At 50.0% G+C, this 24062-nt stretch overlaps 2 protein-coding genes across 4 annotated transcripts; one reads left to right on the forward strand and one right to left on the reverse strand.

Moving 5' to 3' along the window:
- The first annotated feature begins 389 nt into the window (after positions 1-389).
- ZNF414 (zinc finger protein 414) lies at positions 390-8996 on the forward strand. The gene is made up of 9 exons (XM_069106359.1): positions 390-414; positions 1613-2070; positions 4530-4668; positions 4806-4901; positions 6875-6982; positions 7221-7326; positions 7522-7985; positions 8121-8171; positions 8404-8996. Exons 1-9 carry the CDS (start codon positions 390-392, stop codon positions 8709-8711), a joined length of 1755 nt encoding a protein of 584 aa, XP_068962460.1. The 3' UTR covers positions 8712-8996.
- Positions 8997-9098: 102 nt separating this feature from the next.
- LOC138167674 (acidic leucine-rich nuclear phosphoprotein 32 family member B-like) lies at positions 9099-13528 on the reverse strand. Of its 3 annotated transcripts, none has more exons than XM_069096711.1 (7): positions 13329-13528; positions 11607-11756; positions 11342-11464; positions 10827-11028; positions 10411-10574; positions 9961-10018; positions 9099-9516 (listed from the first exon to the last, which is right to left on the reverse strand). In XM_069096711.1, exons 1-7 carry the CDS (start codon positions 13380-13382, stop codon positions 9440-9442), a joined length of 828 nt encoding a protein of 275 aa, XP_068952812.1. In that variant the 5' UTR covers positions 13383-13528; the 3' UTR covers positions 9099-9439. The 3 variants fall into 3 exon arrangements, 2 of the variants coding, with proteins under 2 accessions (XP_068952812.1, XP_068952749.1); XM_069096648.1 differs by having other exon boundaries at positions 10411-10580; positions 13329-13527; XR_011169972.1 differs by lacking the exon at positions 10411-10574 and having other exon boundaries at positions 13329-13527.
- Positions 13529-24062: the final 10534 nt, after the last annotated feature.

Genomic DNA, 24062 nt, shown 5'->3' on the forward strand with positions numbered 1-24062 from the left:
CATGAATTGTTGGGTCTTCGGATATGTCTGAACTTGTCTGCCTGGGACTTTTCACAAGAACATTAGTCTTCCTCTCTCCCCCCAGACCAAACACAATGTTGGCTGTGGGCACAGCAAACCATTCTTATCCCTCAAGAGGCACCTGGCTTACATTTGATCCCCATGGATATCACCACCAGATTCTTCAAAGTGAAAGGAAGGGCAGCAAGCTTGGGATCTGCAGTCAAAAGAGCTGCACTGAAGGCCCAGCTCTGCCACTTTTAATAAGCCCAGAGCTCTGAAAGCGTCAGTCCTGACCTTTGAACTGCTCCCCAGGCCAGGTTTGCCACCTCCCCCCTCAGTTTAGAAGGTCTAAATTTCCCTTAAGCTTTATGCACCATGTTCCTACAATGTCATCCCCCTTTCCTCTGAAAGGTAAGAGCACTTTCTCCCTCTTGAAATTACTTCATATTTATTCATCTTTGTCAAAGTCACATTCCTCTGTAGAGTATCAGTTCCTTGAACAAATCAGCAACTATTTGATTTTGGCCTGGAAGGGCCTCAGGCCAATACAAAATGTCTGGCACCCGAAGGGGCTCAGGTGACACAAAGACCTAAACCAAATAGTATCTAATATGATTGTTGAAATGAATGGAAGAGTTTGTAAATCTTAAACTATCCAAGTGAGTTACTGTTATGATAACTCTATTGCTCAACAGACTCAATAGAGAGAAGGAAGAAAAAATTTAGCAATGAGACAAAGATAGAAAATGTATGCATGGATAAATGAATTAATTAAAAAAAGCATTTGTTAAACTGCTTACCACATTTCAAGCACTGTGCTAAACTCGGGATACAAAAGTTAGAGAGTTCTGACCTCAAGGAGTTTATATTTCATTGGGGGGAGGGGGAATAAGAGGTGGCTCAGTGGATGGAGTGCAGTCTAGAGGCAAGAACCTGAGTTCAAATCCAGCCACAGGCATGGACTAGGTGTCAAGTCACTTACTAGGTGGGCAAGTCACTTACCCGTTTGCCTCAGTTCCCTCATCTGTCAAATGAACTGGAGAATGAAATAATAAACCACTTCAGTATCTTTGCCAAGAAAACCCCAAATGAGGTCATGAAGAGTCACAACTGAAATGATCCAAGAACAAGAAACATGAAAGGTGTTCAAGGTCTGGTGAGTAAGAGTACGATCACTGGCTCAATCAATTAACAGGCCCTCTTGAAAGATGAGATGTAGTTGTTGATTTGATACCAATTATCAGAGCAAAAGGTGGAATAAGCATATAGATCGCTTTAAAATTTGCAAAGCACCTTACAGTATGCTATGTAATTGCAGCCTCACAGCAACCACAGGGAGTAGGTGCTATTATCTCCATTTTACAGTTGGGGAAACTGAGTCAGGCAGAGGTGAAGTGGCTTGCCCAGGGAGCAAGTGTGGGAGGCCCAATATGAACACTGGCCTTGCTGACTCCAGGTCCGGTGCTCTATCTGCTTTCACCATTTTATAAATTAGGAAACTGAGGCAGAGAAATGGTAAAGGGAAGGGGATGCACCGGATCAGGAGACCGGTCAATCACGCTTCCTTATTTATTTTATTTATTTTTTTACCTGTTTTTGGTTTTATAAGCTCCGACCTCAGTTTTCTCATTTTCAATTCTCAGTGCCGGCCGGGTGGATGCTCGATTTGGCACCTCAGGCAGCGCTAGGGCGTGGCCGAGGCTGGGGCAGAGCTCCCCGTTGACGCAGCCGGAACCAGGACCAGGTGGCGCACCCGTCCCTACGCTGCGCCAGACCGTGCGTAGGCTGGAAGAACAGGGAAACGCTTTCCTGTCTCAGAACGCATGCGTCCCAGGCCGCCCGTCAGGCCCCGCCTCCATTATTACCCCCACAAGCCCCACCCCTCTCACTCCGCTGGGCTCGGTGGCCCAGCCCTCTCCCCCATTCCAGGCCCCGCGCGGCCGCGCTTGCTCTCGCGAGAGCCGAGCCTTGGCACAAGATGGCGGCGACGTGAGCGTGTCCCCGCAGCGGGGGGAGCTGCAGCGGGAGCAGCAGAACAAAGGCAGCGCGCGGACACGGGGAGGGATGGTGAGCGCGCGCTGGGGCCGGGACTGGGGCTGGGACCGAGAGAGAAGGAGGGGATGGAGAAGAGCCGTTGCAGAGGGAAGGGGGGGGTAAGAGGGCGGGGCGCGGAACTGACAGACTGACTGACAGTTGGGGAAACAAGGACGGAGACACGCCTCCGCCTGCGTTCTTAACTCCGCCCCTGTTCCAGTCCCTGCCCCATCACGTTCCAAGTCCCGCCTCTGTTCTATGTCCCGCCCCCGTAGAGACTCTTGGTCCCGCCTCCAGGGGCCCAAGCCCCGCCTCCGTTCTGGGCCTCGCCCTTGCAAACATAAGGCCTCTATTCTGTGCCTCCTTTCCCCCTCAACTTAGCCGGAGCCCTGGGCCCCGCCTCCCAGGGACTTTTGTCAATATCCTGGGTCCCGCCCCCTTAGTCTTGGTCAAAGACCTTAGCTCCGCCCCCACTCCGGCAATATCCTAGGTCCGCCTCCAAGGATTTTATCAATATCCTAGATCCCGCCCCGTCAGTGTTCCAAATCCTACCTCTATTCTAGGCCTCTCCTCGTTCCGGAGCCTGCCTGTTTTAGATTCCCCCGCCCATGCAGATTCCACTTTTCCCCCATACTTTGTGGAAATTCCCATTTCTTTTTAGATTTCAATCCTCTAAACACTTTTCACCTTTCAGATCTCACCTTCTATGCTAGGCTCCACCCCACTGTGGTCCAACCCAGTCCTTATGGGCCCTGGCCCATTCAGAAATGGTGGTACAATGGAAAGAGCACTGGTTCTGAAGTCAGAAAGTGTATTCAGATCCTGCTTTTGTTAATATGTGTGACCTCAAGCAAACCACTTAGGTCCACTCCCTTGGGCCTCCTCCTCTTGAGACCTCTTCCAGCCCTCAAAACGATGCCCTCTGGCCATTTCTAGGCTGTGCCTTGTCCCAGTTTATCCCCTGAACTCTTCTCCAGGCAACTCCCCTCTCCCCCCCATAGTCTTCTGGTCTCTAATGAGGTCTAAGATTTCCCCATACCCAGTTCTTCTATCCCACCTTTTCTATAACTAGCAATAAGCCACAATCCAGGCCCACTCCTTACCTCCAACTCTGACTCTGTTTCTAAGGTTTAGAGCTCAAAGGGAAAGGAAAGAAAAGGAATAAGCATTTAAAGTATCAAACTCAAATAGAAATAGACTCTTCTAGGTAGCCATGTTGGCTTAGAAATTAATGTTGTTGTATTTTTTTGTGAAACATTTCCCAATTACATTGTAACCTGGTTCAGGCAGCACTCAGTTTTGCAGGCAGCTAGCTCAGGTTTTGACAACTCTGCCCTAAGGGATTTCAGAGTTCTGAAACAGTGTTACATTTAGAATTAGAGAACCTGGGTTTGAAGCTCAGCTCCACTACCACCCAGTTGTGTGTGACTGTTGATTTACCCTCTGCCGGGTTTTGTTTCTTCCTCTGAGAAATGAAGGGGTTGGACAATATGACCTCCAAGATCCTTTTCACATTTAAATCACTGATCTAGTCTGACCCAGCCTCTCCTCCTATTTATAGAGATGATGAAACTGATGCCCAGAGAGGTTTGGTGACATAGCCAAGGTCATACAGGTAGTAAGTAACAAAACCAGGTTGAACTCAGGTTCTCTGACATCAAATTCTGGCATGTTTCCACAGTGGTAGACTCCCTTTTCTTGCCTTACTCCAGACTTCCCCTCACACACCCCCACCCTCACCTCCTGCACTCCCACCTCCCAATCCCAAATCTCCTGGATTCTGGTTATCTAGGCACTGCCTTCAACAACCCCATATATGGCAGCCGTGGAGTATCTTCAGCTCATGGTGAGCCTGTTGTCCTTCCCAGCCTACCTCCCTCTTCCTATTCTTCTTTTCTTCCCTTGGGCCTCCCAACTTAATCCTCCTGTCAGGCACTGGGGCATAGCCCTTGCTTTTTGTCCTCTAAGTTCCACTACTAGAGGAAGGGGATTGGGACCAGCCTTGCTTGGAGTGGGATGTGAAGTGACAAGCAAGGGTTTCTACCAAGGGTGTGTAGATTCAAAGTCAAGCTAGCCCACATTCTAACCCTAGTTCTAGCCTGACTTGCTGGGAGATTTTGAACAAGTTCCATTTTCACCATGTTCCCCTTCTGTTAAATGAGGGCATTAGATTTGATGGTCCCCAAATTTCTCATCTATGCTAAGTTCTGTGGCTCTCAAGCAGCTCTTCCCTTGCTGACATTATGTGGGTCATTCTGGGCCCAGTCATGGGCTTGGAGGTTGAAGGGAGCCTGAGGCAAGTAAAGGGAATGGGAGAGCAGGAGGGGACTTCCAGAACTAGAATTCCCTTCCCAGTGTCCCCCCTCCACTGGGATGACCCAGGGACAAGAGAAGACTTGAAGAGACAGAGGGAAGTAGAAGCTTGGGGTGGAGGATGGGGTAAGAGGGAAGTTCAAGGACTGACCCCTCCATATCTTGTTCATTGCCATCAGGAGGAGAGTTCTGGGATGGGGCCTGGGGTCCAGGCATGTCCTGCACCATTGCCCTACTCAGACATCTATGGCAGTCCCAGTCAGAGCCCAGCAGCCAAGCCAGAGAAAGAGCAATTGTCTCCTGCCTTCTCAGCAGAGGGTGAGTAGGGGAAGGATCATGGGATTAGCATTTAGGAAAGGGGTTTTCTTCTCAATTTTCAGGCCCAGGACCTCCTGGGGAAGAATTTTGGTTTGGTGGGGCAAGGGCTGGGTAAGTAACCTGTCTCCACTCTGCAGACTGCAAGCATTCCGGCAGAACCAGCACAGGAGGAGGTGTAAACAGCAGCCCCAGTGAGGAGCCACGCCTTCCAAAGCGCCGGCCCCCCTCTTCTGGTGAGGAACTACAGCCTGGGGGGCACAGGGACCATGGGAAAGGGGCACTGGCACACATGAGGGGAGAGAACAGGAGCCATAGCCTAGTGAAAGATGATGTGTCTCCTGGGGCTTCTCCATGCCAGTGGTGGTGGTGGTGGCGGCCCTTCTCATCACCAAGTTCATTGTCCTTTTCTCAAGCCTGGTTCTCCTTATCTGCAGCCAGCCATTGGGGCACAGCTGTTGACTACACCCTCCCCTGCTTGTCTCGGTGACCTTTGCTGGCCCCTCTTCCTTGGAGATACTGAAATCCTTGTCCTAGAGAGATGATCATAGCCCAAGGGAAGCTCTGGTGCAGTCTCTCTCAAGGTGCAGACCCACATCTCCTCTAAGACTTCTCTGCATTTGAGTTCTGGGGCCCTGGGCTCCTCTCCCAGCTCTGTGACCTTATGCCAGTCACTCACTCCTCTGGGTCTTAACTAAAGCTCCACATCCCAAAATTCCTTTGGATATTTCTTCCTCTGGCACCTATGGCCAAGGTTGGACTTTTGGTCATTTTCCCTCCAAGCTGTTCAAATCATTCTGATATCTGTTGGCAGCATCCCTGTCCTTCCTGGCCTGAGACCTCTGATTATGATTCCTTCTGTTCTCCCACTCACGGGCCTCTTGCAAACGGCCCTTCCTTTCCATTCATACTGCTTTCCCCCTAAGCAAAAGCCCTTATTATCTCTCCCCAGGAGTATCTTAAATTGTCTTTCTGCCTTCAGTGACTAGAACTCATTCTATAGAGCTTCTTTCTAAAGCCCAGCCCTAGTCCTAGAATGCTAGGATCTCAGAGCTAGCAGCCTTAGAAGGCATTTAGTCTAGTTCCCCAAACCAGGCCAGGAGTTTCATCACCAGTTTTTTTGACCAGTCTTAAGTCCAGCTCTGCTTGGATGCTTGCAGCCTGATCTACTGAGCCCTGGCTCAGGGAGGAATCTAGAAGTTTGGCTTCTAGTCTCAGGCCTGCCATTTTCATGATGCATACTACCTTGGACAAGTGACTTCCCTCTCTGAGCCTGTTTCCTTCTCTGGAGGAAAATGGTTTGTAGGGAGGGAGAGTAGAGAAAATGATTTATTTCTAAGTTCACTTCACTCTCTCAAGAAAGCCCTTCATCAGACAACTCCAGTTGTTGATAAGCAAATCTACCCTCTTAAAACATCCCCCCACTACTGGTCCTAGTCCTTCCTTCTGGGACAAAGAGTAAGTCTCCTGCCTTCCTCATGATTGTCCTTCAGATAGCTGAAAGGCAACCATTGTTTACTGCCTAAACCTCTTTTCCAGGTTAAACACCCCCAGTTTCTTCAATGAATCCTCCCACGACATCATTTGAAGGCTTTTCTCTATTCCAGCCACTCTCCTGTTCTGTCACCCTTCAGTGAAATCTAAAGTTCTGGACCAACTTCCTTTTCATCTCTGCTCACAGCTTCTTGGCCTGGAATCCCCCACATTTCCTCTGTCTGACTCCTATTCATCCTGAAAATATGTTCTTTCCTCCTGTGGGCCTTCAGGGCCTTGCTTTTGCTTGTCTGTGGCCTAGTACATTCTGCCTGGCATCTGCTATTGTAGAGAGATTCCTGAGTGTGGTTCTCCTCCCTACCCCTGCAAATGAAGAGAGCAGCAATGGTCCTCGCCTCCCATCAGGGCTCTGCCATTTATCGTGACCTTGTGTGGGTCATTCCACCTCCTAAACGTTTACTCTCTCATAAGGGAAAACAGCACTTGTATTAGCCAGTGTTGTGGGGGCTGTAGGAACAAGCCATTCCTTCCTGGTTATTAAACTCTCAGCTCCCTGTGGGCCGACCCCAGATGGATGCCATCTGTATTTGGTCTCCTTGGCCCCACCTCCCCCCCAGGCTAGGACTAGGCGCCCTGGTCATTGGCCCCTGGCCATTCATGGATGAATGGTGAGTGTGGATAGCAGGGTTCAGACCAGGCATCCTCTGTGTCCTAGGGAGACAGTTCCCTTGCTCCAGCTATGGTTGCCGCCTGGCCTTCCCCAGCCCACGAGAACTTGCTCAGCACCTGCACAGTCACTTGCAGCCCACACAGTCCATGGAAGGTAAGCCTGGGGATGGGGGGGGACTTCCTTCCCAGGATCCTCTCTGGCAGGGGACCGCTCCTCCTTTGCCCTGACTTGGGATCCCTATCTAGTGTCACTCCTGGTCTTGGCTCCCAGTGGGAGTGGTTCAGAAGACAAATCCTGGCTGCATGACTACCTCTGTGGACTGTGGCAAGGCCCCCTGCAGACCTCGGGTTCCCCATCTCGCATCATGAGCTTTGGTCATGTTCCTCTGCAGGCAAGCTGTTTCACTGCTCCAGCCCAAGCTGTACAGAGACCTTCCCCAGCATGCAGGAGCTGATGGCCCACACCAAGCTGCACTACAAGCCCAACAGATACTTCAAGTGAGGCCTTCCCTTCCCCATTCTCCCCTCCACCCCTTGGTTTTCTCCTGGGTGACCTGACCCCTTCTTATCCACCTCATCGCTCACTCCCAACCCTGCTTTGCCATACCATCAGCTCATTTCAGCCCAGCCCCATCCTTACTTTCATCAGGCCTGCTCACCCCTCAGTCCAGACTCTGTCTCCCCCTACCCCAGGTGTGAAAATTGCCTTCTCCGCTTCCGGACTCACCGCTCCCTCTTCAAACACCTACATGTCTGCTCGGACCAGTCCCACAGCCCGGCCCCCCCCCCCGCCCCCCCGCCCCCCGCTCTGGAGAAGGAGCTGCCAGATGCTCAGAGACCAGCGGGCCCCAGCCCTGACAAGGCCCCGCTGCTCACTCCGCTGACCCTGCCCCCGGAACCTCGTCCCAGGGCCCCCTTCCCACTGCTGGAGGCCTCACTCTACAGCTCTGCTGCACTGCCCTCCTATTCCAGCCAGACCTCAGGCCCTGTACCTGCAGCCTTCCTACCCTACCTGGGTCCCTCTCCCTATGGGCTGGCCCCTGGCTCTGGGCCCCAGCGCCTTCGTCCCTTCCTGCCTGCCCAGGCCCAGAGTCTCCCTAGCTCTGGCCCTGGCTCCAGCTCCAACACTAATGCAGCTGTCTGGAAAAAAAATCAGGGTGAGCAGACATTGCCCAAATCTGGCCCTTATGTAGAACCAGGAGTTCCTCAATGTCCTTACATGTGTTTTGCCTGAGTAGGTGGCAGGTGAGGCTGCATTACTTCCCCAGACCCATTCTTCCCTCCTTCTGCAGGTTCCAGTGGTAGCCCACGGAGGCCCCCTGGGAGCTCTGAAGGACCTACAGGTCAGTGGCATCCCTGGGGAAACAGGTGAGGGAGAAATGAGAACCAGACCCTTTGAAATGGGAAGGGGACAAAAACCAGGAACTCTAGGCCCTCCTCATTGCTCAACTTTTTTAGGAAGAAAGTGAGCCAAGTTACCTCAGACTTACCCAGATGCAGTCTAAGGTTGTGTAAGCCCCCCCTGTTAGGGGGTCCCAGGAGCACATGATTAAGGCCTCTCTCCTCCCTTGCCAGGTCATTCTTCTACCAGCAGAATTGTGTGGGAGCACACCAGGGGTCGCTACACCTGCATGCAGTGCCCCTTCTCCACAGCCTCCAGACCAGCCATGACCCTTCATTTGGAGGACCATCGAAAGACTCCACCCCCAGCCCCACCACCACAGCCACCATCACCCTCAACTCCTCCTCAGCTGGAGGCCCAGGGGGGCACAGTCTGGTCACTGGAACCCACTTCTGGCTCATCAAGTGGTCCTCCTTCCCTGACCACTCAGTCACCCCGGGCCCAGGGCCCCCCAGCCTCAGGGGAGGACTGGGATTTCTAAGGCTGGGAAACCAACTGTCCTGTCCCTCCAAGTAGCATGAGGCCACCCTGTGATGTGGAGTCATTCACTCCCAGGCAGACCTTGCAGGTAGCCTGACTTCTTCCCCTTCCAAGATGGCTACAGAGACGGGCCCTGGTGACTGCAGGGGGTGGGGAGGTAGACGACTATTTTTATAATTAACTTTATTTAACTAATGTTGCTTTGGAACTCTGTGGATCTTGGGTCTAGTTGGCCTGACTTTACCCAGGATCAGCTGGGGGTGGGGATAATAAAAGTTGTATAGGAGCTGCCTGTTTGAGAATCATTCGGTGGGGCCCAGTTCTTAGGATTGGCTGCAGGGGCCCCATCCCCAAACTCCCATAGTCACTATTTGTCCTAGACAAGATAAAAAATTCCAGTTTTTATTTATTTAAAAAGACCAATAAGAGGGAAGAGGGAGGGGGCTGCAAGGTTTATCCTGAGAAAGTGCCAGAGCCCCTGCCCCTTCAGGGCCCAGGCAGGGCATGGGACACATTTTTCTTGGAAACAAAGATTTAGAAAGAATTCCAACAAATTGTTGCACAAAACACCCCTGAAAACGGAGAGAACCTTTGGTCACCGAATCCCCTGGCCAAGCAGTGCCTATGGAGCCCCTTCTGGAAAAGAACAGACCCCAGAGCCAGCAGTGCCCGGGGCAAGCTGGCAGAGTCCACCCACAGCCCGCTGCTCACTGATGGCAGGGCAGCGGCTCAGTCCTCCTCGTCGTCCTCACTGTCCTCCCCCTCATCGTCCGCAGCGCGTTTCCTTTTCTCTCCATGCTGGGGTTCTGAAGGCATGGAGGCGAGCCGGTGTCAGAGGGAGCCGGCGAGTTAGGGTGGTCACCCTCCCACCCAAGGCCTCTAGAATTCAGAGGGAGTTCACCAGAGCTGGGGGTGTGTCAGAGGAAGAAGGAAGAGAGCGAGGGAGCCAGCTAGTTAGGGTGATCACCCTCCTACCCAGGGCCTCTAGAATTCAGAGGGAGCTCACCAGAGCTGGGGGTGGAGGAACAACAAAGCAGGAAGGGCCTGGCCTGGCTTGGGGAGTGAGCAAGTGCAGGGGGTGGGGCTGGGGCCAAGTGAGGAGCCTGCCCCACCCCAGCCTGCTGGAATTCTTAGCTGCCTCCCAGGAATCAAGCCCTGGGCAACTTGGAGGGGGCCAGGCAACACCCCCACTCCTAGGTCCCTTAACCCCTCCCCCACTAGGGGCACCTCTAGGACGGAATAAGACTCACCTTCTCCCTCTTCCTCTTCATCCTCCTCTCCATCATCATCTTCATCCTCCTCATCTTCCTGAAAGGGTTGGGAGAGAAGAAAGGGAAGAATGAATTCCAGAATGCCAATGCTTTAGCGGGGCAGGAGCTAGTCTGACCACCCCGGCCCCCCAAGCTACAGATGAGGAAATCAAAACCAAGAGGGGTAGAGACTTGCCCATGGTCACAAAGGAAGAGGCAGAAACAGAATCCAAACCCAAGTGTTCAGATTTCTCCCCCAGCCCACAAGGAACCCTTCTGACTGCAGTGAGATCTGGAGGAATGAGCTCGGGCTTAGAGGGTCTTTGACCAGAACATCTGGACTGAAACCTAGATTTGGTGCATGGGGCTCTTGTGTTAGAGCATGTCTGAGGGAGGGAGGCAGCCAGCCTCTCCTGAGCTCCTTCCCAGGGAATGCCATGGGGTCCTCACCTCATCCTCTACCCCATCTTCTTCCTCCTCCTCCTCCTCCTCTTCCTCCTCATCATCTTCTCCATCAACATCTTCATCATCCTCATCCTCATCATCATCAATCACATCCTCATCAAGTTCCTCCTCCTCTTCCTCCTCCTCCTCCTCCTCCTCCTCTTCTTCACCTATCACTGACAACAGAGAGTTCATGACCAAGTAACCTGGGCTCCCTGGCCCCAAAGAATGACTGCCTAGGTGAGCTTGATCAACAGCTTTGCCTTGATTTCCCCATCTCTGCAGTAGGGAGGTTCTTCCTCACTCACCTGACAGTAAAGACAAAGCAGTGACTGGGGAAGGGGATTGGGGGCTTCTGAAATGGAAGGAAAGTAGGAAATACAACCAAACCTGGAAGAAGGCCCCCCATGACCAATCCTCACCTTCCCCGTTCTCCCCGCAAACACTCTCCAGGCCCTCCCTTCCAGTCTCAGGGTCCGAATCTGGAGCTTCCTTGTCATCGGCATCGTAGCCATCGAGGTAGGTGAGCTGGGGCAAAAGGGCAAACACACTCTCCCGGTAGCTCATCAGCATGGTTACATCGCATTTGAAAAGGTCCAGGCTCTTAAGGTTCGGCAGTTTCTTCTACAAGGAACAGAGAAGACAGGTAGACCCCAGACCTTGATCCCATCCCACCCCCTGGTCAAAGGGGCCCCAGCAGTCTAGAACATTCCAAGAAAACTTGACTATCTCTGCAAGGCAGGCAAAGAGGTCCTCCATGGGACGTGGCTCGGACCACAGAAAGGTCAAGGACAAGTTTCTATTTGCCTTTGAGTAAAAAAATGATTTAGCACCTACTATGAGCAAAAGCAACCCTGGGAAAGTAAGAATTTAGGAAAGGCCCAATGCTTGCCCTCAATGAACAGTCTAATAGGGGTTCCAGTCTAGGCAGCCTCACCAGGGGCTCCAGTGTGTTGATGTCCTTGATTTTGTTCCCACTCAGGTTTAACTGGATCAGGCTGGGTGTTCGTTCTGCCAGGACCTCCAGGCCTCCAGAGAGGTGGTTATCACTCAGCTCCAACTGTGGGGCCCAGACAGAACAGGGTCGAAACAGTCAGGGGCCAATACCTTCCATCTCTCCTCCGGAGGGGGGAGGGAAAGGGGAGACCTGGGGAGACCCATCTGCCTTCCACTCCACCCCCCAATCTCTTTCCCTATGCTACCTTTCGAAGTCGGGGAAGCTTGGGTAGGTTGGCCAAAGATACAAGGTTGATGTCGACCATGCTGAGAAACTCAAGGTTTTCAAATTCTGAAGACAGGCCCCCAATCTTCCCATCATCTGAGAAGCAGTTATCCAAGACTAGATCTTTCACCTGGGGGGGGTGAGAAACAAGGCTGTAGTCACCTCCAAAATTGTGAGCCTCCATCCCAACCAGGATTCCCCATCCCCAGGATAGCCTGGGCCTTGGACCATCCAAACCCAACCTCCAGGGTATCCCCACCAAAGACCAGACCCAGTCAAGCCCACAGTCCCATTCCTGCCCAACTCAGATTATCTTGACTTGAAGATAATGGACTCATACCCCCCATTACCCCCAGCCCGGGACTCTAAACTGCAAGCATAAACAGCTTAGCATTCCCTCAATGATCCTCCAAACCCCTCAAGCCAGCCCAACTCTGGTCAGCTCCCAAACCCCAGAACAGCCAAGAATGGCTCAGTCACTCCAGGCCCTGGCTCTAACCATCCTTCACTTAGGTCATTCTGGGCTCCTGTCCACACATCCTGGCTCAGCTTAGTCCCTGTGATTCCAAAGAAACCAGGCCCCAAGAAGCCTCAGGTTTATAAGGATAGATGACCCTAAAGCCTCATTTTCTTTCCTTTAATGAATGCCAAGCCCTGAGGGGCAGCCTAGAGAAATTCTTCACCTCTTCAAGTTTTGGACCCTGAACTTAATACCACTTGTTCTTAAGATCAAAGATTCATTATTTCAGAGCTGAAAGACTGGGATGGGGATGAGGGGGGAATGGCAAGATTTACTAAAGGAACACCTGACTATGGCCCCTTTCTCAATTCCTCTGAACTATACCCCCCAGTCTTTACAACTACAACAACCACGAGAACCCTCCACCTTCCCAACCTACAAGCCTGGGCCCCACGTGTAGCCCTCTTCCGCTTAAATGCCCCCGTGCTGACTCCGGGAGTCTCTAGCCAGAGTCCCGCCGCCTGCCCCACCATCCATCTGCCCCTTCCTCCTAGAATCACCCCAGGCCCCTACAAGACCAGTGCCTAACGACTATGGCCCCCAGACCTCTGGTCCCAACCCAAGGCCCCTTATTCCAGGCTTTCTATCCTCATGTGCAGGCTCCAGACTTCCTAGCTCCTAACTCGGGCCCTAAGCGCCAAACCGCGGGATCTCTGCGCACGTTCGGACCCCGGGCCCTGAACCCAAATTCCGGGGTCTCCTAGCGCACGTTGGGCCCCCAGGCCTCCAACGCCCAAACCTGCGATCTCCTAGCGCATATCTGCACCCCGGGCCCCGGGCCCCCGGCCCCCGGCCCTGGGCCTCCAACGCCCAAGCCCGGGATCTGAGAGCGCACGTCCGGGCCGCCCGGCCGTCCAGGCCCTGCGTCCCGATCCTGCGCACGCAGAGCCCACGTCCCCGGCCTCCCGGCGCCCCTGTGCCGGGCCTTGAAGGCCACGTCCCCGGGTCTCGGCGCCCGCGACCCCCGGCCTCCCTCCCGGGCCTGGGGCGCCCCGGATCTCGGGGCCCGCGCCGCCGGCCTCCGCGCGGGGCCTGGAAGGCCACGTCTCCAGACCTCGGCGCCCCGGGCCCGGACTCGGGCCCCGAGCCCGCCCGCTCTCCCCGACCCCGGCCCCCGCGCCGCTGCCCACGTGCGGCGCCCCCAGCCCTGGGCCCACGTGCTCCTGCCCGCATGGGCCTCACCTCCCCCGGCTTCCTGTTCCGCAGCTCCAGCGTAACCCGCCTCTTGATGTCCATGGCCGCGCAGCCCGAGCCCAGCCCAGCCAGGGAGCCCCGAGAGCCGCCGCCGCCGGGGAGACCGCCAGGAAGGCGCCAAAGGCACACAAAGGGGCGGGGGGAGGAGATCGCGCCCCCGAGGGCCCCGCAGCGCGTTCCCGGGCGGCCCAGACCGGCCCCAGTGCGCCCTCTGCTGGCCCCGGAGCGCCAAGCCCCAGCCCCCCAGGTGCGGCCCCGCCTCTCGTAGCGTGGTCCCGCCCCCCCCCCAACACGCCACTGTGGGCTCCGCCCCCCCCCCCCCCCGGGCGGGGGTCCCGAAAACCGCACAGGCCCCACGACTGTCGGACCCCCCCGCACCCACCAATCGCCCAGTAGGCTCCCCCCGCCTTCCCAGGCGCCGGGCCCCCCCCCCAAGGCGCCCTCTGCAGTCACGGAGCGTCCACACCCCCGCTTGCCCCAACTAGCGCGGGGCCCGCCGATCCTCGCGCGCCTGTCCCCTACGGAGCCTCCTGGCAGCCTCGGAGCGTTCCCCTGCTTTCAGCAGCAAGTGACCCCGACGAAACCTCCGCCTTCCTCTGGCCCCATCCGCCCCTGCAGACCAGAGGCTGGCACGCCCCCTGCCGGTGCAGGAGCGTGGTCTCCCCTGCCCCAGGCTGGTGCTCCAGCACGCCCCCTGCCGGCGGAGCCTGCGCCCTCCCCCAGCTGGTCCCCAGGGGAGCCCAAGGGCCTCCTGGCACAGGGGAGGAGGAAGGTCTGGGGCTTATCCCTTTTCCCTTCCTCGCGACTGCAGCCTTCTGGACTCCCCTGGGGCAGCAGTGCCTGCCAGCTCAGAGCCTGCACTTCTGGACTCAGGATAGCAACTGGATCAAAGATTTTGTTGGTAGAGGGAACTCGCAGGGGAGGAAACTCCATCTACCAATGCAGTCTGAACCTACTTTGCAATTATAGTCTTAGAGGTTGGCCTAGAGCACTGTGACCTTAAATGCCTTGCTGAGTAGCACAGCCAGGATATAGCCGAGGCAGGGCTTGAACCCAGGTCTACCCATCATTCTGGCTATTTACCTATCTCCCTATCTGCTTCATCACCTAGGTGGTCCAGTGGATAGAATGCTAGAGCTGAAATCAGCAATGCTTTAGTTCACATGCTGCTGTAGACAGTTTTTATCTAAGTGACCCTGAGCAAGTCACCTAATATCTATTTCCTCATCTAAAAATGGGGATGAGGATAGCGCCCAGGGTTGTTGCCAGGATCAAATGAGATGATATTTATAAAGTCTTAGCACGTTAAGATCTGCAAAGTACCAGATTCTTGAAGGAACCTAGGGAAACCACCAGGTACAGGTAAGTGGTCTTCCTAGCTCTTCATGACCCTTTCCCTGACCAGCTCCCATCCTTTTTCTCTCACTCTATGACTAACTGAAGACCCAGGAATCTTGGTTGTTGGAGATCTCATGACCAGTCATGGCCAGATAAAAGATTGATTGATAATTAATCAATCCATCAGCAGCACTTACTATGTGCCAAGCATTGTGATGAATGAGTTACATTCTGTCAAAGGAGCTGACTGACACACACCCATACACACAGTAATACAAGGTAATTTCCAGAGAGGAAATGAGAAGGAGGTGTAAGCAGCCTGAAGGATCAGGAAAAGCCTTCTTCAGGAGATGGTGTCCCAGCCGAAAAAGAAAACTAGGGATTTGAGGAGGCAGACACCCAAAGAAGGGCATTCTAGGCAAGAGGAGACAGCCTGTGCAAAGGCATGGAGATGAGGGATAGAGGGTCTCAGGTGAGGAAAAGCAAGAAGGCAAAATTAGCACATGTGAAGGGGAATATGTATTAAGTCAAGAAAGGTGGGTTTAAGTCTGGTTGTAAAGAACTTTAACTACCAAACCAGAGCCTGTATTTGATCTGAGAAGTGCTTAGGACCCCACTGGAGCTTTAGCGAGCAAGGGAGTGACTAGGCTGGGACTGTGCTTTAGAAATATTGCTTTATTGGTTGTGGTGGTACACCTGTAATCCTTTTTTTGGTGGATCACTTGAACTCCAGTTCTGAGCTATTAAAGTTCTGAGTAGAGTTCAGAGAAAGCTAGGTGGATGGGACTTGAAGTCTAGAAACCAGAGTTCAAATCTGACCTCAGATACTAACTAGTTGTGTGACCTTGGACAAGTGAACCCTTCTGTTGAGAGAAATTATTAATAATCAATTAATCGGGGGGGGGGGGGGAGGCAGGGTCACACCAGGGTTTTTTCTCTATTTCCTCATTCAGAAACTAGTCTCTTTAGGTTATTCTGGAAGCCTCTGAAGGACAGGACTGATGATGAGATTGGATTAATATTATGCTCAGTCTTGGGCAGGACCCCACCTGACTGGGATAGCTTAATCTAATTTAGTTGAATTCCACTTCACAGTTCAGCTGCATAAATGGCCTGGGTGGAGGTCAGTCACCTTGTCTAGATTGCCTGAGGTAGGTGTGATCTGAATAGACATGTCTCTTTGACAAAATTAGAGCACACAGCCCCTAGCCCCTCATTAGAATAAACCCACCTCTCATAATATTTATTTTCTCATTGATAGTTAACCAGTCAGAGTTGATTTCTACCAGTGGGGACACTCACTCTTCCCAAGGGTATTTAAATGGTCAGCTGCCCACAACATTCCTCTTTAGTCTGAGGGGACGATTGCCCTAATTTTATTGGTTATTTACTAGCCATAATTAATAAATTGAGTATTAATTACCCAGAAATTATGTTTCTCCGACTTTTCATTCATCACACTGTGCCTTGTTAACCTCAAATGTAAAATAAGGATTTTAACAGCATCTACCTTGTAGGGAGGATCAAATAAGACCATGTTTGTAAAGTGCTTTGTTTATGACCCTTTCTGGCTGTATTTCAAGGTACTTGCTGAGATGTTCGAGGTCAAAGATCCTTGAGTCTCCCTGAGTCTCTAGTGCCCCCTGGAGCCTGACAATTTCCATGAGAAGCCTCTGAGGACAGTCACCAAGACATAACGTTGGGAGTCAGAAAGCTTGATTCTGCTTCCACCTCTGTCACACTAGGCAAATGCCTTCCCCTCTCTGGACCTGTTTCCCTAACTGTGTAATTAGAAGCACTGGACCCAGTGATCCCTCAGGTCTAACATTGCCAGGAACTTAGGTGTCCACTTTGAGGAAGGAGGATGATCTTGGTTAAAGAAGCTCCACTCAGCCATGGGACCAGGCAGTGGCCATGGGATGGTGGGTCCAAAATCCAGCACAGAAGGGAGCATTCTGTGGGTGATTTGGCTAGAGCCTCTTCTGGGTCTGGATCCTCAGTGACTCAGTGCCTTCTCCAGTGATTGGAGGATCCAGTTCCTGATCTCCCAGGGGCAGAGGAGAATTTAGGGTTAGGATCAGCAAACTCTCAGCCTTAGTCCCAGGCCCTCCTTCCCAGGAGCCCAACATGACACTTCTAACACCATTCCATCAATCTACTTCTGCTAGGTGGTGCCACAGTGCAGGGCATGATTAACTTGGAGTCAGGAAGACCCTATTTCAAATGCAGCTATAAAGGTCACCCATAAAGAGCGTTAGGGTTGCTCTGGAGACCCCATAATACCAACATGCCGGGTTCTGCCAAATGAATTCGACTCAAGTCTTCTCAGCCAAAGAAAAGTAAAGTTTATTAAAAGTTCGTTTGTATTGGACACAGAGTAAGTCTGTGTTCGGTCATTCTATGGCGCTCTCACAGACATGGAGGGAAGCAGAAAGTTGTGGGACGAATCTAGGGGTGGTCTAGAGGAGGAGTTTGGGAAGGGTTTTCAGGAAAAGTCAGATGAGGTCAATGAGTGATTGAGGGTGGGAAGTTACTGGAGGCTACCTGGTGGGCTAGGCCAGTTCAAGGGTGGATTGATATTTTAATAGGTTCAAGGGGCAATGGAGGGCTAGGCTAGTAACTGAGGTCTGGGCCCAGCCACTGTGTAAGACTTATGGCCTCATGCAAATGCCTCATCAAATGGAATGATTTAATCAGAGTTCAAGGGGGGTTCCCAAAGCCTGTATCTCAAAGATTCAAGGGAGCTCCCAGAGCCCATACCTCATCACAACCTCAGACTGTGTGACCCTGGGCAAGTCACTTCACTTGTTTCCCTCAGTTTCCTCAACTGTAAAATGGAGAATAATAGCAACACCTCCAAAATCAATTGAGATAATATTTATAAAATGCTTAGCACAGGGCTTGGTACACAGTTGGTGCTATCTAAATGCTTATTCCCTCCTTATTTTCCACTGCAGAGAAGACTGTGGTGGTCACAACGGTGTCTTCCTACACAAGACTTCTCCTAATTCCCTCCTATCGTTACATAATACTTATTTTGTATGTGCTCTTTGTGACATATAGTGGGCAAATCACTTGGCCCTAGGCAAACAGTCTGAGACTGCTAATTGCTCAAGTCACAGATTTGTGTTGGTAGAGAGAGTTTTATTACCTGGAAATTCCTGCACTGATTAAATCGCAGGTCCAGACAAAATAAGAACTATATACATAAAAATAAACTATATACACATACATACTCAATCATTTCTTTAAAATCTACCCAGTGATTGTAACAGGGTGGGACATGCCTGTCTGTTAATTCCAGGGCCCTAGAGGACAGACATTAATTGTCTGATTCTCTTTCTTACACCAGGCACACAGTAAGTGCTTCATGAAAGCTTGTAGAATGAACTGAATGCATGATGAATGAATGAATGTCATAACATTGAAAGAGAGCATCAAAAGATATTGGGGGTGGGGTGGCTAGGTGGCACAGTGAATAGAGCACCAGTCCTGAAGTCAGGAGGACCTGAGTTCAAATCTGGCCTCAGACACTTAACACTTACTAGCCGTGTGACTTTGAGCAAGTCACTTAACCCCAATTGCCCTCCCCCCAAAAAAAGGATATGGGGGGGGGTGCATCTAGGTGTTGCAGTGTACCAACCCTGAAGTCAGGAGGAACTGAGTTCAAATCCAGCCTCAGGCACTTGACACTTAACTAGCTGTGTGACCTTGGGCAAGTCACTTAACCCCAATTGTCTTGCCTTCCCCCCTCAAAAAAAAAAGATATTTAGGAAACTTACAAATATGTAAAACTGATTCATTCTCCAATGAATAAGTAGTCAAAGAATGTGAACAAACAATTCTCAAAAGAAGAGCTACAGGTTGTAAACAACCATATGCCATATGAAAGACTGATCCAAATCACTTATGATAAGAGAAATCCAAATCAAAACAAGTCTGAAATGTTACTGCATACCCTGCAAGTTGGCAAAGATCTCCCAAAATGGGAAGGGTCAATATTAGAGGAGTTTTAGAAAGACAAGTACACTCATATCCTGTTGGTGGAGCAGGGAATTGGTCAAACTACTGGCAAAAGCCATTTGAATTATACTTTTGAAAAATAAAATCACTATTTTCAGCAGTACAAAGATGCAAGACAACTCTGAAGGACTTAAGATGAAAAATACTATCCATCACCAGAGAAAGAACTGATGGTATCTGAATACAGATTGAGCATATTATTTTTTACTTTATTTTTATTGAGTTTTTTCTATGTTTTCTTTCACAACATGACTATTATAGATATGTTTTGCATGATCACATATGTATAACCTATATTGAATTGTTTGCCTTCTAAATGGGGGTGGGGAGGGAGGAAGGGAGAGAATTTGGAACTCAAAGTTTTAAAAACGAATGTTGACAATTGTTTTTACGTATAACTGGGGAAAAACAAAATGCTAAATACACAATTAAAAGAAATAAAGTCCCTAACCTGTTCATAGACTTTGAACCAGAGTTCCCACTGATAGGCAGAGATAAACCCAAAGAGGTCAAAGGTAGAAAGAAACACCCCATAAGCATCAACGTATTTACAGCAACACTTCACATGGTATCAAAGAACTGGAAACAAAGGATCTAGTGACTGGGGGATGGAATGTTAGCACACTGTAAGAAGTGATGAATTCAGAGAATCAAGGGAAAACTCATAGGGAAGTTCACTATTGCAAAATGAAGGAGAAGCAAGAAAACAACATACACAGTAATTGCAACAGTGTAAATGAAAGAACATCAACAATGGCAAAAATGAAACTCGGTGCAATGTAATTATGACAAAAGTCTGCAAGATGAAACAGGTGAGAAAATGCACCTTGCTCCTGTGTTTACAGAGGTGGAGGAATATGGGTACTGGAAACTGCATACATTGGCAGTCTTTTTTTTTTTTTTAAAGCAATTGGGGTTAAGTAACTTGCCCAAGGTTACACAGCCAGTTATTTTGTGTGGGTGTTAAGTATCTGAGGCCAGAACTGATCTTGGGTCCTCCCGGAGTCCTGGGCTGGCGCTCTTACTCACTGTGCACCCTAACCACCCCTACAATGGCAGTCTTGATTGAGGTGTTGGCTGATTTTGCGGAATTGCTTTTGTTTTTTGCTTTTTCAAAATTCTTTGTAACAAGGAGGCAGGTCATTTGTTGATGAGAGGGTAGGGGTAATATTTAGAAATGAAGGTGAGGTAAAGATATACAATTTTTAGAAAAAGATTCATATACATAAAAATATTCCTAACAAGCCTTTTTGTGGTAGCAAAAAATTTGAAACAAAATATCACTTGAGGAATGACTAAGCAGATTACAGTACATGAATGCCAAGAAATGTTACTATGCCATAAGAAGTGATGAATATGACGACTTCAGAAAAGCATGGGAAAACTTATGTGAACTGATGCAAAGTGGAGTTAGTAGAACCAGGAAACCTATACACAATGACAATGTAAATGGAAAGAGCAAAAAATGAAACTGAACGTTATGTAATTAAAATGGTCAAGCTTGGCTCTGGAAAGTAGATGAGAAAATACACTTTTCTACATTCTTTGCCTATGTGGTGAAGGACTATGGGTATAGAACATTGTATATATTGTCAGATTCTTTGGGTTTGAGGGTTAGTTTTGTAGAACCTTTTTTCCTCCTTTTTAAAAATTCTTCATTATAAGGCTGGCTGAGTTGAGGTGGAAGGGGAAGGATATATTTGGAAATGAAGGTAATATAAAAACAAAAGATAATAATAAAAATTAAACTTTTTTTTTTAATGGATGCTGGATTCAGTAAGCACAGGAGAATATCCAGAGGGCTTTACTCTCCCAACTCTCCCCCATCCCTATACAATCCTGTCCTAAGACATAGCCCAAAAAGAAGCCTCCCCCTCCAAAAAAGAAAAAAGGTCACTCATAAGCCTCCTATGGCCTTGGGAGACTATCTTGTAGGTTTAGCCTGAACTCTCTGCACTTACTCTAAATTTGTCGAGTCATCTGTAGATACTAGGTCTTATATCTATGGATCAGAGAGTTTGTATCATGCTTGGTTCACTCTGAAGTTTGAGTCCCAAAGGTCCTTAGGTCAATGGGTCAGAGGGTAAGTAGGTCAGGGTAAGTAGGGTTCTAGGTTCTTTAGGTCAAAGGTTCCTTAGGCCGGTGTGTCATTGGGTAGGAAAGTTCTCAGATAGCTCAGTGATTCATTAGGTCAAGTACTATACTTCTAGCGCCATTTTCTCTCATGAGTTCCAGATCCAACCGCATCTCTAATTGCCTGCTGGACATCACCACTCAGAGGTCCTACCAAGCCACTAAAATTTAGCAGGCTTCAAATGGAACTTAACCTCTCTTTTCTCAAATCTTTGTTAGCACCAGCACTTAGCACAGCATCTCACACATTCAGTTATCCCTTTCACACTGTGACTTTCCCCACTGTGGTCTCGATATATTGTGGGTTGGCATAAGAAATTAAATGGCAATTTTTGGAGAGATTTGCAGAAGCAGCAAATGACATGCGAAGGCCAGCAGATGACAACATAAAACGTTTAGAAACTCAGAAATGCACAAAATACATGTATAATATTGTGTACTATCAACCCGAATTTTACAATAAGGTACTGTAAGCACCCCATAAAAGAAAAAGAAAAAATTCAGACTTCTCTGGTATGAGGGGAAGGCCAAAAAAATTTTACTTGGATTTTCTGGAGTACAGGGGCACTGTACCCCTAATCCCCTCTATGTGGAAGGGATAACTATCATAGGTACTTAATAAATGTCAACTGAATTGAACTGAAGTTCAGTAAATCCATTCATTCAGGCCATTGGGTCAGGGAATGAAGGTCAGCAGGCCCTCTGGTAGATGGGTCTGAAGGTGAGCCCAAGGTTCAACAGGCCTCTCAGGTCAGTAGACCCTTGACCCTGTCTACTGATGGCCTCCAGGACTGGGAACACTGGTCCTTCCCTTTAGCCATCAGTTAAGAGTAGAGGCACTCAGACTTGGGCTCAGTTCTTACTCTGTTAGAAGAGCCCAGAAAAGCAAAAACACATTCACCCGCATATAGATTATAACCATATCTGATTCAAGAAAGAAGTTGCTTAGAGCCAAGAGAGATCACCTTGAATTAGGATGGTCTTGGAGTGGTTCCTAGAAAAGACAGCATTGGAGCCAGGCCTTGAATTTGGGGGAACACCTGTAGAGATCAGGAAGGTCCCTCCTCATTGTCCCCACCCCCTCCAACCTCCTGGTCTCCCTCCTCCTTTCCTTCCTCTTCCCTCCCCCCACTCCAACACATATCATCATCTGGGTGTCTGAGTTTTACTTCCTGGAAGTAACCCCAGGCATTTCTGCAACCCCCCAGTCCCTGGGAGGTCCCAGAAACCAGCAGCACATTTCAATCTACAGACCACTGAACCAAAGGAGCTAGAGAGTCATGGTAAGTAACCCTTTCTCTACCTTCCTCCCAGAAGAAGTAGAAAACCCAGCCCCTACCAAACTTCTTCTATTCCTTTTGGCTCAGGAAAACATGAGAGGTATTTTGGCCCTGTGTGTGTGTCAAGGGAGGGCAGGGAGGAAGGACAGGAGGCAAAAGATGCAATATAGTAGAGGGGAGGGGAGGAAGGAGACCATGTAGGCTGGGAACACAAGCTACATGGGGGAAAAGAGATGAAGCTGAGAGTGGACTGAGCAGGCAAAGGAGTTTGAATTTGATCTTCCAGGTAACCAGAGCCACTGTGGGGTAGAAGTGAGTGTGGCACAGTTGAAAGACGTGAAGCCAGGAAAACCTGGTACAAGTCCTAGCTCTGACGTTTCCTAACTTTGTACTTTTGGATAAGACATCTAACCACTCTCAGCCTCATCTGTAAAATGGGGCACAGACTCTGTGCCCTACTGACCTTATGTGGCTGTTGTGGAGATCAAATAAGGCAAGGTAAAGCAGCTTAATGGACCTTAATCTGCCACTGTTATTATTCACTGGTGGCTCAGATTTACCTTGTACCAATCCAGGCACAGACAACAGACACTGGCTGGCTCCAGGCCCCTATGGGCTTGCCCAGTCCCTGAAATCAATCTCGTCCCCCAGCCCACGCCCATTTTCATTGGTTCCCACCCAAGGTGGCAGGCATCTCCTGTTGAGTTTCCCTAGGAGAGAATGGTGGAATCAGTCACTCGACTCAAATGGCTTGCTTTCATAGAAGATCCTGCTCACTTTTCACCCAGCCCTTTCCATCCCTTGTTTCGTCACCTGCCCTCATCCCAACTCTCACTGGTGTCCTAACTCACCTTTCCTTAATGCCATGGTGGTCTAGGGCAGCCCTAGTTCAATGTTCCCTTGTTAACTTGGGCTATGTCAGTAAGTACACCATAGCTACCCTAGTCCCCACAGGGACAGTATCTGGATGGGGGTGGGGGGGGAATATGGGGCCAGGGGGGGCGGGGGGGGAGTGTGGGAAGGGGGAGAATGATAGTTAAAGCTTAGGGGGAGGACCTGGGTGGTGGTGGTGGTGACCTGAAAACAGTTCCAAGGTGGTGGGGGCTTCCTGTGGGCCCCAGGGGTGCTGACTGCTAGGCAAAGTAGGTCAGAAGGCCTTGCCCCTACTTGTGGGGCTGAAGTGGGGTAGAGAAATATTTGTGACAATACTAAAGAGTGTGTTTTGGTCTTCAACCATCTCTCTCTTTAGTTGGATTGTTCCTGAGGTAGGAGTGTACAAGTAAATGTTTAACAACCAGCTTGGGGGGGGGGCAGGGGTGCAAGATGGGATGTATGCATGACACTTAAAAATGTAGTCTGCATCATTAACACTTTCTGCATCACTTCCTTAAATTTAGACAATTAACAAAACAATAAATCAAGCTCTGATTCGTAGTACTTGTTGATTTCTGAAGTATAAATGCTAACACTGAAAACTATCTCCATTACATCCCTGTGAGAACTCTCACCATGTTCCTGAGAAGTTTATGGCTCAGTCCCTTTCCTCTATAAAGGGGCTCTCTCTCCCTCAGCTGTGTGGTCCCACAAACTCACTTTAAAAAGCCTTTTAAAAATGAGAATTTTATTGGTATATTTTGTTTTTACATTGTTCAGATTTCCCCCTGTATTTCACTCCCTTCCTCCTCCCAGAGAGCCATATCTTATAACAAAGAAATTTTCTAAAAGAGGAAAAAAAAAATGTCGAAAAAAATCTGAAGATATAGGCAATGTTCCACATCGTGGAGTCTCCGACCCTGTAAAGGAGGAGGGTGTGTATGTGTGTGTGTGGGGGGTGAAAAGGTGGAGGCACTTTCTCATATCTCTTCTTTGGGCCAAGTTCATTCTTCGTGATTTCACAACATTCATATTAGATTGCTCTGTGAAGGTTGTTTTTAAGTTTATGTCGCTG

This window comes from Petaurus breviceps, unplaced genomic scaffold (genome assembly GCF_028583685.1).
Source record: "Petaurus breviceps papuanus isolate PSGF00001 unplaced genomic scaffold, PetGlider_PUasm1.0 103, whole genome shotgun sequence".
NCBI lineage: Eukaryota > Metazoa > Chordata > Mammalia > Diprotodontia > Petauridae > Petaurus > Petaurus breviceps.

Excerpts from the sequence above, each read along its gene's own strand:
- LOC138167674 (XM_069096648.1), bottom strand. The coding sequence starts at position 13,382 with ATGGACATCAAGAGGCGGGTTACGCTGGAGCTGCGGAACAGGAAGCCG. Across the intron at positions 11,465-11,606 it reads AGCTTCCCCGACTTCGAAAG|TTGGAGCTGAGTGATAACCA; the intron begins GTAGCATAGGGA and ends TGGGCCCCACAG. Across the intron at positions 10,581-10,826 it reads TTGCGGGGAGAACGGGGAAG|TGATAGGTGAAGAAGAGGAG; the intron begins GTGAGGATTGGT and ends CTCTGTTGTCAG.
- ZNF414 (XM_069106359.1), top strand. The coding sequence starts at position 390 with ATGTCATCCCCCTTTCCTCTGAAAG. Across the intron at positions 415-1,612 it reads ATCCCCCTTTCCTCTGAAAG|CTCCGACCTCAGTTTTCTCA; the intron begins GTAAGAGCACTT and ends TGGTTTTATAAG. Across the intron at positions 7,986-8,120 it reads TGTCTGGAAAAAAAATCAGG|GTTCCAGTGGTAGCCCACGG; the intron begins GTGAGCAGACAT and ends CTCCTTCTGCAG.